The 11,581-nt window shown below is 39.2% G+C and overlaps 2 protein-coding genes across 2 annotated transcripts; one reads left to right on the forward strand and one right to left on the reverse strand.

The window, feature by feature from the left end:
• Positions 1 to 4,023: 4,023 nt before the first annotated feature.
• LOC122018572 lies at positions 4,024 to 5,512 on the forward strand. Its single transcript, XM_042575923.1, has 3 exons — positions 4,024 to 4,262; positions 4,338 to 4,916; positions 5,028 to 5,512. The coding sequence occupies exons 1-3, from the start codon at positions 4,127 to 4,129 to the stop codon at positions 5,393 to 5,395; spliced, it is 1,083 nt and encodes a 360-aa protein (XP_042431857.1). The 5' UTR covers positions 4,024 to 4,126; the 3' UTR covers positions 5,396 to 5,512.
• Positions 5,513 to 5,651: 139 nt separating this feature from the next.
• LOC122019452 (probable protein S-acyltransferase 4) lies at positions 5,652 to 11,408 on the reverse strand. The gene is made up of 7 exons (XM_042576913.1): positions 11,393 to 11,408; positions 11,063 to 11,124; positions 10,750 to 10,956; positions 10,319 to 10,636; positions 9,981 to 10,214; positions 5,772 to 6,185; positions 5,652 to 5,678 (listed from the first exon to the last, which is right to left on the reverse strand). Exons 1-7 carry the CDS (start codon positions 11,406 to 11,408, stop codon positions 5,652 to 5,654), a joined length of 1,278 nt encoding a protein of 425 aa, XP_042432847.1.
• Positions 11,409 to 11,581: the final 173 nt, after the last annotated feature.

Consider the following 11,581-nt stretch of genomic DNA (forward strand, 5'->3'; position numbering starts at 1 on the left):
CACTTAATTAATATCTAGCTCCAAGAGTAGTACCACTCAACCTTATTATCATGTCGGACTAAGTCCACCTGCAGGGTTTACATGACAATCCTTACAAGCTCCTCTTGGGGGCATTATCAACCTAGATTACTAGGACACAGTTTCCTTCTATAATCAACAACACATACTATAAATAATATCATTTCCCAACTTATCGGGCCTCTTGATTTATCGAGCTAAATCTCACTCTTTGATAAGTCAAAGAAATAATATTAAGTACATGTGCTTATTACTATATCGGGATTAAGAGCACATACTTCCATAATAACAAAAGGTCTAGTTCTTTTATTAAGTCAATATAAAAAAACTTTCCTTAAATGGTCCTGCTCAATACACTCAGAGTGTACTAGTGTAATTTTATAGTTAAGATAAACTAATACCAAATTACACTACGACTATTCCAATGGTTTGTTCCTTTTCATCTTAGTCGTGAGCTACTGTTTATAATTTATAAGGAATTGATAACATGATCTTCTTGTGTGACACCACACATCATGTTATTTATAATATAAATTAATTGAACAACTACACTTAGCATATAAATGTAGACATTTGACCAATGTGATTCTTTATTTCAAATATAAATGTTTACAAAAAGCTAGGCTTTTAATATACACTCTAACACAAAGTCCCCCTCGAACTTAGGCAGATGAATGCTAGCTCCGGCCATCTTCTTCTTTGCTTCAATCGACAGTTAATCCTTCTAAAGGTCTCTTACTCTGATACCAATTGTTGGTCCCTTAGTGGTCGACTAAAGGGGGTAATTAGCCCTACAATTACAATTGAAATACCTTTCTCTTTCTTTTGGTGTTAACTTCGACAATAAAAGATAAATGAAATAACTGAAAGAAATATGCAGCAAAAAGGTTACTTGGTTTACAACCGAGGAGGCTACTAATCCAAGGCAAATGAAGCTATTTAAGTTATCTCCTTCTTCAACACAAGTCGGAGGCGGAGAAACTTTATACAAGACGTTGACAGCTCACGAATAATTAAGAACAGTAAAGAAATTGATTACAATTCGAGTGTTGTGGAAACTAGGTGAACCATGGCTCTATTTATAGCCTCACTGGTCGAAGTGACCGTTTGCTGATGTGGCATCTCCAGGCGCCTGGACCCTATCCGAACGCCCCCAGCAATGCAAATTCTATCGACTTCGCAATGGCTGAAAGATAGAATTTTTTTCATATCCGGGCATCCAGACTGGTCAAGGCGCCTGAACCATTGCTGACGTGGACCCGAAAGTGATCCACAACAATTGCTTTGTGACAAGCCGCCTATTGGGCACCTTAAGGGTCCGGGCGCTCGGACCAGTCAGCCAAGTGCTGACTCATCTAGTGTCTTCTCCGATCATTGGCTTCTTCTTCGATCTCTTGGGTGATCCTCCTACCTTCGAGAGTTGAACTCGCTCGAACCCAGCTCCGGCCTTCTCCTAGAGCAGCCTTCTGCTCTAGCTTATCATCCCTTGAAAATGTCATGCACATCCTTCTCGCTCCACCGACGTACTCTTTCATAGCTTCTCGTCTCTCAGATGCACCGAGTCTGTCGACTCGTTTCTTATGTCATCCTTCTCATCCACTGTATCTTCTGCTCGACTTCTTGCATTCAAAAGTCTCTGCACACTTAGATGCAAGACATCAAATACGTAGAGTCTAACTTAACTTGGTTGACCACAACGAAATTAACACGGGATACTTACACTATGTGTGTTGTGCCTTATATGTGTTTGATGAAATATATATGAGGATGACTCACGTAGATGTAGAGTTTTATTCATTGTGTAAAGGAAGTGCTTTGGGTTGTATGAATGAGTAACACTGTGATAGAGAGTTTCCTTACTCTCTATGTCATCCCTTAAAACAAAGCACATATCCCTACAAGGGAAGCTAATTAGAGTTTGTGAGTTTTACCGAAATTAATGTTGGGAAGTGATTTACGTAATCTAGCGATTGTATGACCTGATGCTCTTAGTGACAAAAGGTAACTTTTTAACCAGACTTTTTAGGTTATCTCTTCTACTTAATATCATTAATATATCGTTAGAAAGTACATTAGATGACTCTAGTGATTGTATGATGGGAAAGCCCTAGGGTAACCTTTTAATCAGACTTTCTAGAGCTACTTCTTTACTTAACGGCGTTAAAACTGTGGTAAACTCTCCGATGTGATATTCACGGGGTTGTGCAGGACTTTGGTTAGATGCCCTACAAGAATGTAAGCATGGAATTAGGTAGATGAACAATACATAGAGACATTAACTAGCATCATAATGAACCCGAAATACTAGATCATCCCCAAATCTAACTTTACCATCTCCCTCCATTCACTTGCGCTCACACTCTTTCCTTCTCTATTCTTTCTCTCTCTCTATTGTCTACTCTCTCCCTGCTCTTTCTTTCCTCCTTTCTTTCTCTTCTCTTAACTTTTTCAACTCTCTCAACTCTCATTCTCTTAAGCTTGTTTGTGACTTCAACCACTCTTGATTCTCTAGATAATCTATTTTGTCATTTTGACTAGTAATTGATTCACAATCCCTGTATATTCGATCTTTTTATTACTTGACAATATCTTCATGCACTTGCGAATTTTCCATGACATCAGCAGACTTGTCGAATTGGGCATAGGTTGATTCTTAAGGATTTCATCGCTCTAGGTTATGCCCTCCCACCTAGGAGGTCACTATGCATCGTGATTTACCTGTCTATATCCTGTCGTGAGGCCGACGATATTGGGTCGTCTAGGGTGAACAAAATCACTTTTTTACCGGATTCAACTAAGCTCAAGCTCATAAAAAAACCCAAGCCAAATTTGAATAAACATTTTAATAACTTGATTCATTTTAAGTTTGATTTGACTTAACTTGGTTACCTTATCAAACAAATTTGAACATCATAAAACTTGACTTATTTACAACTCTAACAAAACCATAGATCCTACTACTTGTTCTAATTTAGGCAAGAGTATAGATAGAAGTGCACATGTCAGAAGCACGCAGTGTGTTATAACGTATTTATGTGATTTTAAAGGGTAAGGTGCCCTTTTAATAAAAATAAAAAATTAAAATGGAATGCTCTAGAGCGTCTGTTTTTATTTTTGCCCAAATAAAATTTCATATAGAAAATAATTAGAATCTAATATTTTTTATCTACTCCAAACAATAAGCTAGATTTTTTTTTGTTAAGCTTGGGAAATATATATACCAATATAAATTATAAATTATAAATGATAAAAAAAAATTGACTAATAAATTACACGGGAATGTAGCTCACATTACAATCAAATTAAAGATGTTTAACTCACTAAGTTTTTTGTTCTGCATATTCTTCCTTATTTAATACACAAGTTTAACTTTACCTAGCTATTTAGGAGGATGGATCCTCTGATCCACAAATTATGGATCAAAGGATGATCTATTTTTTTAATCCTTGATTTGAATGAACCTCACATATTTAAAGATAGAGTCTATTCAAATCAAAGATCCTCATGTAATAGATCATCCTCTGATCTATAATTTATGGACCAGAGAATTTCTACTTACTATTTAATTGGTAAAGAATTTATTATCCTATATATATACTCTTCTTTATTCGACAAAAGGGCATAATTCCGAATGCCACAAAATGAAATATGATAAAAATAAAATAAAATAAAAACAACAGTTAATCAATTTTAAAACAAACAATAAATGGAATGCAAAGCAACTCACTTACATAAGATACCATAAATATCAGAAGAGGTTCGGTCCCCCTTTGCCACCTTTTTTTTTTTCCTTCTTTTTGTTTTCTCTTTATTTACAATCTTTATTGAAGATGGCAAAAGATCGACGTGGGGGCCATCTCCCGCTCCCAGTTCCCATCACTGCCGTCCGTTCGTGGGCCTTAAATCTTAATACGACGTCATTAACTAGCACAATTTCCTTAATCCTAAGTCATTAGTCTAATTCAGTATTAGACTGGTCAAATTATGTAACTTTGGACACGTTCTACTTTCCTTATAGCTGGGCTCTGCTAGCGGGCATGCTGCCCTGCCACTGCTACGGCCATTAACTGCTGCGGCACTTCCGTCACCAGACTCAACTGCAGAGACGATGGGCGTTTTGGAGGCATTACGAACGTCGTCATCTCGCCGTGAAATCAGATCCGAAAACCGCGTCGGCTGCTTGTCCGGCATCTTCCACTTCCTCTCCCGTCAACACAACCGCTCCCTCAAACGCCTCACCTCCGGTAAGCGGTAACTCTACCTGTTTCCAAATCTCCCCGTCTCGCCGTTTACCGTTCCGGCCGTTGTGTGTGCTCCAGCTAAGAAAACGGAGAACTCCACCGTCACGATTACCTTGCCTCCGCCTCCTCCGCCGACGACACTGAAGACGATGGATGCCGGCCGGCGAACCTGCGAGACTACGTGGAGCCCGACGATCCCACTGCCGCCCACCGTCGCCGCGATTCCGGACAGCCCTCGGCGCCCACCGACGGTGGTGGCGAGGCTAATGGGGCTCGAGGAGGACACACCCGCCCCCTCGATGGCTGCCACGCCGCCGGAGGAGGACAAGCGGCAGGAGCTACTTCATGCGCTGGAGAAGTGCGACGAGGACCTCCGGGCCCTGAGGCGGATCATCGAGGCCGTCCGCGCGAATGAGGCCGCCTCCCCCGTCGTATCGGCGGCGCGCCGGGTCGAACCCGGCGCTGGTATTTCGAGCAAGGAGCGCTGCGACGGCGGCGATCAACCGAGCCCCGTTTCGGTTCTCGAAGCGATATCGTCCCCTCGATCTCGCGACAGTCTCTCCCCAAATGGTAAGTGTACCACGCAGAAGGCGACGCCATTCATCGCGACCAAGATCCCGAGGCCATCGCCTACCAGCGTCCTCTTCGTAGATAGTAGTAAGAACAAGAATTTTGACGACCCAAACACATTAACAATTCTTAAAAAAAAAAAAAAAAAACCGTATGCGAAGCTCGAACTACTACTTGACGCATCAGTTAATTGTGCAGGAGGAGACGACAACAATAAAGTGACATTGTCCGACGATGCTCAAAGCTGCTCCTTCGACCATCGGAAGGTGTTCGACGAAACGCCCAAGTGCAACGCGATCGTCGAGATCACACAGCCGAGCAAGGGCAGGGGCATGGCGCGGTGTCGCAGGTGGCCCAGAAGGAGTCGGGCGACGGCCAAGCGTAGTGTGGGCGAGAGATGGGAGGACAGATTTGGAGAGGTGGAGAATTTGGGCGTGTTGGTGGAGCTTGACATCCTGTGGGAAATGGTGGAGGAGTTGGTGGTGGACATGCTTGAATTGTGTTGGAATTTGCCGTCACGGTCATTCGAGTCTGGATGTAGGTGCAGGAAGAGTCTGTGTTTCTAGTCTCTGTTGCGTAGTGGATCGTGTTGTAGTTTGTCACCCATCGAGGGACTCTGATTTTTCAATTGTTTAGATTTTGCTCGATTAATTTTTAGAGATGGACGGGTTCGAGATTCAAATTATACTTTACACTTTCTAAAGCTGATGATCACAAAATTTCCAACTATTTACATGGGAAAAAATATAGAACAAAATGTCAAAAAGATTAAAAAAAAAAAATTAAGCTTATTTCATTAACAAGAATGAGTGAGCTTGGAGATCAACCTCGACACTGGCCGATGAAGACCTGCAAGGGGAATGTAAGGAGATGATGATCATCATCAACATTAGCTGATTAGTACTTCGAGATACTTTCCTCATCAGAATTCTCATCCATTACCATGCTCCCCTTCAAGCAACTGGACTTGGAGTATAGTGGATCTTCGTCGATAGGTTCTTCGATACCGGGGAAAGCTAACGGATAACAATCATCTTCTTTGCTTCTTACTTTGTCTTGTAACTTATCGTCGATAGAACTGCAATCTAAGTTTTGTAGGACACTAGAAAATTGCCTGCTACTACCTAAATCAGACACATTGCCTATTTCTAAGTCAATCATCTCTTTTGATCTTTTAATGCTCATCCCTCCATTCGAAGCAGTGGAGAAGGCATCCAATTCGAGCACCCAAGACCGAAAATCATTCAATGATGGAGGAATCTTTGTGAAGAAAACATCTTTTATGTTTCCTAGTAGCCCCTTGTTGTATGGATTCTCTCTCTTGTCGTAGCGATAACGAAAATTCTCATATGTTGTCTGTTGAAAAACAAGGCATAGTAAAGTAATTTAAAAAGAAAAGAGAATGAGCATGAAAGACAAAGAGTGAACCAATGCCCATTAACATGCTTAAAACATAAGTTGCTGTGATGATCAACACTATCACCTTAAGCAAACTTGCTTGCACCTCAACCAACCTCATCAACTCACTTCAATTGAGCTCCTTTTGGTTCAATTGAACTAAACCTAACCCATGTCCCGACTTGACTATGTTCTTCTCATATGTCTACTCTAGTCGACTTCCCAAATCAAGATTCAAGTTAGATTAAGAGTTTAACAAACACTTTCATATCTATAATAATTTTATCCACAACATACTAGCATCATATGTGGGGAGGAACTAGGTGTGGAGTCATGAGGTAGAGATTAGAATAGAACAATTGAGAACTCACTTGACTGATTTATCAATGAAAAGTGTCTAAAGGATTCAAACTAGGAGGAACTAGGGTTAGAGTCTTTTCTTGCTTGAAATTCAGAGAAACAAAGGTTAGAGTTTCTTCTTTGCAAATGGAAAAAGAAGCCATTCAATCTCAATGCCACACTCTTCTATTAGTCCTTCATGACTTTGGATGTTTGGTATTGTTGGTTGAAGTAAACGGTCTTTGTTTAACAAGATGACCCAATATGAAGGTTGGCTCTGATACTTGGAATGAGAAGCTTATGGAAGAGGAATTGCACTTAGATGACTAAGGGAACCAAAGAACTTGAACTATTCTAGATCATAGTTATTCTAGATCATGGGCTTACTTGTTTAATCCAAATCATTTTAGCCTAATCATAATAGCCGAAAATCAAGTTTAATTTTCAATAGCTTTTGAGCATGCTCCTTGCCATGCAAGGATAGAGCAAACAAGAGAGGAGTCTACTACTCTACCAGTAACACCAACTTCAAGTACTTACCGAAACTCATTTGTATCAACTTTAAGTAAAAATTCAAGTGAAAGAATATCATGCTCCAAGAGCTTATGGGACCTTTATGAGGTAACTAAGAATCGAGATAATCTTACTCTCTTTTATCTTTTTGCCAATTACGAGCCCATGTATTTCCAAGAAGCTATAAAGAGTAAGAAGTGAAAAGATATTATGGATGAAGAAATTAAGGCGATCAAGAAAAATGACATATGAGAGCTAACTCTACTTCTTGAAGGATACAAGGTGATTGACTTGAAGTGGATGTACAGGACAAATTAGAAGAATGTCAAAAGAGAAGTTGAAAGATGCAAAGTGAGATTGGTAGCAAAAGGCTACAGTTAAAGAGTAGGCATTGACTATGATAAGATATTTGCTCCCGTTACTCTATTAAAAACTGTTAGACTAATAATTTCTTTAACAACTCAAAATAAGTGGAGAATACATCAAATGAATATGAAATCTGTCTTCCTAAATGAAATTCTTGAAGAGAAAGTCTATATTCAATAGCCATCATGTTCTAAATCAAAAGACAAGAAAATAAAGTTTTAAAATTGGAGAAGACTCTCTATGAGTTAAACCACGCACCAAGGGCATGGAATCTCTAAATAGATAGGTACTTGCAAAAGAAAGGCTTCATCAAATGTCATTATGAGCATGCACTATACATAGTGTCATCAATTTGGGTTAGGTTCATCGGGTTGACTCATCCCACCAAATAATTTAAGTGAGTTGAGTTAAAATTTTATCAACTCATTTAAAGGCGGGTCAAGGCAAGCCGATCCGCCTAGGCTCACGACCCACATGGATCACCCCACGACCCACACAGATCGGGCCACGGCAGGCTTGAGTTGGCCCGTGAGTTGAGAAAAAATATAAATTTTTCTCCCAAACATAAAATTAAAGTGAAAATTTCAATGGGCTTGTGGATTTGTCTCACTTAATCTATAACCTAAACTTAAAATTTTTAATCTTTTATATATTTTTATATATATATATATATATATATATATATATATATATATATATATATATATATATATATATATATATATATATATGGGTCGTAGGTTGCCCCACCGAGCCAGCAACCTACTTTAAGTTGAGTTGGGTTGGGAATTTCTTAATTCGCCAAGATGATGGGTCAACTTGCCCTGCTCCACCAATGGCTAGCCCATCGCGGGCCAACCCAGTCCACTATGGGTTGAATAAGAATAAAGATATTTTTATCATCTTCCTATACATCGATGACTTAATCTTCACTAGAAGTAATCCAAGCATATTTGGAGAATTTAAAGAAGCAATGACTAAAGAGTTTGAGATGACTAATATTGAACTCATGACATACTATTTGAATATTGAAATTAACCAAAGGGATAATGGAATCTTCATCTCATAAGAAGGTTATGAAAGAGAGATATTAAAAAAAGTTCAAGATGAATAACAACAAGGTCATAAACACCTCCAATAGAATGTGGAATCAAGCTATCAAAGCATGATGAAGGATAAAGAGATGATCCAACACTCTTTAAGAGCTTGATTGGAAGCTTACAATATTTGACATGCACAAGGCCTGATATTGTTTATGTCGTTGAACTTGTTAGCCGCCATATAGAGGCTCCAACTACCACCCGGTTTAATATTGCTAAGAGAATTCTGTGTTATATCAAAGGTATAATAGATTTTGGGTTACTTTATTCATCGTTTGACAATTTCAAACTTGAAGGATATAATGACAATGATTGGAGTGAAGATATGGATGGTCAAAAGAGTATTACAAGATTTGTGTTCTTTATGGGTGACACAACTTTCACTTGAATGTCAAGGAAACAACTTATTGTCACACTTTCTACTTGCGAAGAGGAGTATATATGGCTGCGACTTTATGTGTTTGTCACGCTATTTAGCTTATAAATTTATTGAAGGAGCAAAGGTTATCACAAGAAGAGAACCAAGATTCGAGTTAATAACAAGTTTGCAATAACACTAACAAAGAATACAATCTTCCATGATAGAAGCAAACATATTGATACACACTATCACTATATCAGAGAATGCATCATAAGAAAGGAGATGTGAGTGGAATACATAAAATCTCAAGATCAAGTAGTTGATATTTTTATTAAGCTGCTCAAATTTAGACTTTATTAAGATGCGAAGTTTGCTTAGAGTGACAAAATCAAGTTTAAGAGAGCGTGTTGAAAATTAAACATGATTTGGGGCTATTATGATTGAGCTAAAATGAATTAGATTAAACAAATAAACACATGATCTAGAATAACCATGATCTAGAATAGAGTAGCTTATTCTAGAACATTCTGGAGAATTATCTATATAAGTATATTATAGTGGAATAGTTTTGAGAGTTCTAAATAGGCTTTAATAACCATTAGATGGAAGATGTGTTGGCACAATCTTAACCATTGGTTAGGAGGTACAACTAGTATAAATAGGGGTGAACTCTCATTTTGTAACAAAATCAAGATTTCAAGTAAAGCTGAGGTTTCAATACAAGTTCAAGTTCTCTTGTTATCTCTTCCATCTAAGTGAAATTTCTCTTCCATAGGCTTCTCATTCCAACAATGTGTAGGTTGGCTTAGTTCAAGCATAAATTTGTAGGGAGCTTTGATCTTGAAACCAAGTGTGCACACACACTAGTTTATTTCAAGCCTATTTCGCTTAAGCCTATTTCTTGGGACATATAGTTCGAGTTTTATCAAACTCTCCTTTAATGTGGTTGAAAGAATGTTACGTTTAACCATCGAACTTACTGAGTTTTGACCTAGTAGTCACTAGAAGATCGGCTATGAAGGGTGCAAGCACTGTTAGATTTTATTCATCAAGAAAAGACACAAAGCTGGTCACCTGATTTTTGTTGATTAAGTAGGCGTGGAATGCTGTGAGCCCGCCAACAAACCAAACCACAAAGAAAATATAGAGAATGAGTGCAAGTGACACAAACTGGCCGCTCATGGATTTCCACACCGAATTGTGGTAGTTCTTCTTTTCTTCGAGAATGTTTAGCCATGAGAAAGTGAATACGTAAATGCTGAGGAGGGTCGAGGACAGTATAAACATGAAGAAGAACCGATAGTTGCGCTGCAGATCACATTTTAGAGAGTTACAAAAAAACATAAAAATTGTTAAGTATCTTCAGCCAAAAGTGATGCTTATATATAATCTCACAGAGTGGCTTGGCTTACTAATCCAATGCACTGGCCAACCCACGGACAGTGGTGATCAAACTTCTGCACGCAATTGTTGCAGATGGCACAATGAGAAGCCCGAGGCGGACGATACAGCAAACATGTCTCACAGTACTTCACTCTCACACTAAATCCATTTACCTCCACTTCCTTGGTGCGAGGTAGCCTCAAGTTTTGACTGGCTGATCCATTGGGCCATTCCATGGGTGGATTCGTGCCGCCGTCAAATCTTTGTTCAAATTCTGGTGCCGGCCACAGATTCCGCGGAACTATGCCTGGATCTCTACTAGAAGTCAACATCAAGAAAGTCAAGTCCTGCATAGTTATTAATGTATAAAGATATGTTTCCTGCAAACTGATCATGTCGAATCGAATCTACACTTTGTGTTAGAAAGTAGCTAGCTAGCTAGCTCATGATGATCTCTTACCGCGACTAGGAGAATCATTGCGACAATGAGCACTGGGTACCCAAGTATATGATGGCTTTGGGGTTGAGTTCGATTCATCTCGCGGTTATGGATTTTGACAATAACTTGAGTACAAAATATGATTGTTGGTGTAGCTATCAAAAACATCGATAGGAATACTGAAGTAGCATCCGGACCAAATACCAACCTTCCACCACACAGGAACCTCTGAGAGGACATAACTCTAGATCATAATTCATAACAGAAAGTTGGAAAGAGAGAGAGAGAGTCTCAGGTCGATCGAAAGAATAACGCGGGGATCTCTTAATCTTACATTGTTTCCGTGCCAAACTTGATACAACCTCTTCAGTCTGGGCGATTCCATGGAGATAACAACTATATTTCAAAGGAGATATGGAATTTCGAAGGTCGAATGAGAGAGAGAGAAAGAGGGAGGGAGGGCGAAGCTTCCCCTCCGGCCTCTCTATTGCTCTTCTCCTTTGGACGTTTGGGGTGGGTCACGACTAGCTAGCTGCCCCCATCCTTGTTTGGATCTTTTCCCCTGCTTAATTAAGGCAATGTCTTTGTTCTTCTCCATTAACCAATTTGTCTACGGCATTTGCGCAGGGAGGCAACGACGGTGAAGGCGTGGCGATAAGCATGCCTTTTTTACAAGCCATTGTTATGCGCAATGGAACGGTGGAAAAAAGCGACGACAACAAAATATAAAGGCCGAACATTTAGGCAGAGCGGTTAAATTTAACAAATCTAATATGCACTTTTAGCTTTTAAATAAATCTAACCACAGAATAATAAGACCTTTTTAATTTTTATTAAACACTATCTATTTTCA

Source organism: Zingiber officinale, chromosome 9A (genome assembly GCF_018446385.1).
Source record: "Zingiber officinale cultivar Zhangliang chromosome 9A, Zo_v1.1, whole genome shotgun sequence".
NCBI lineage: Eukaryota > Viridiplantae > Streptophyta > Magnoliopsida > Zingiberales > Zingiberaceae > Zingiber > Zingiber officinale.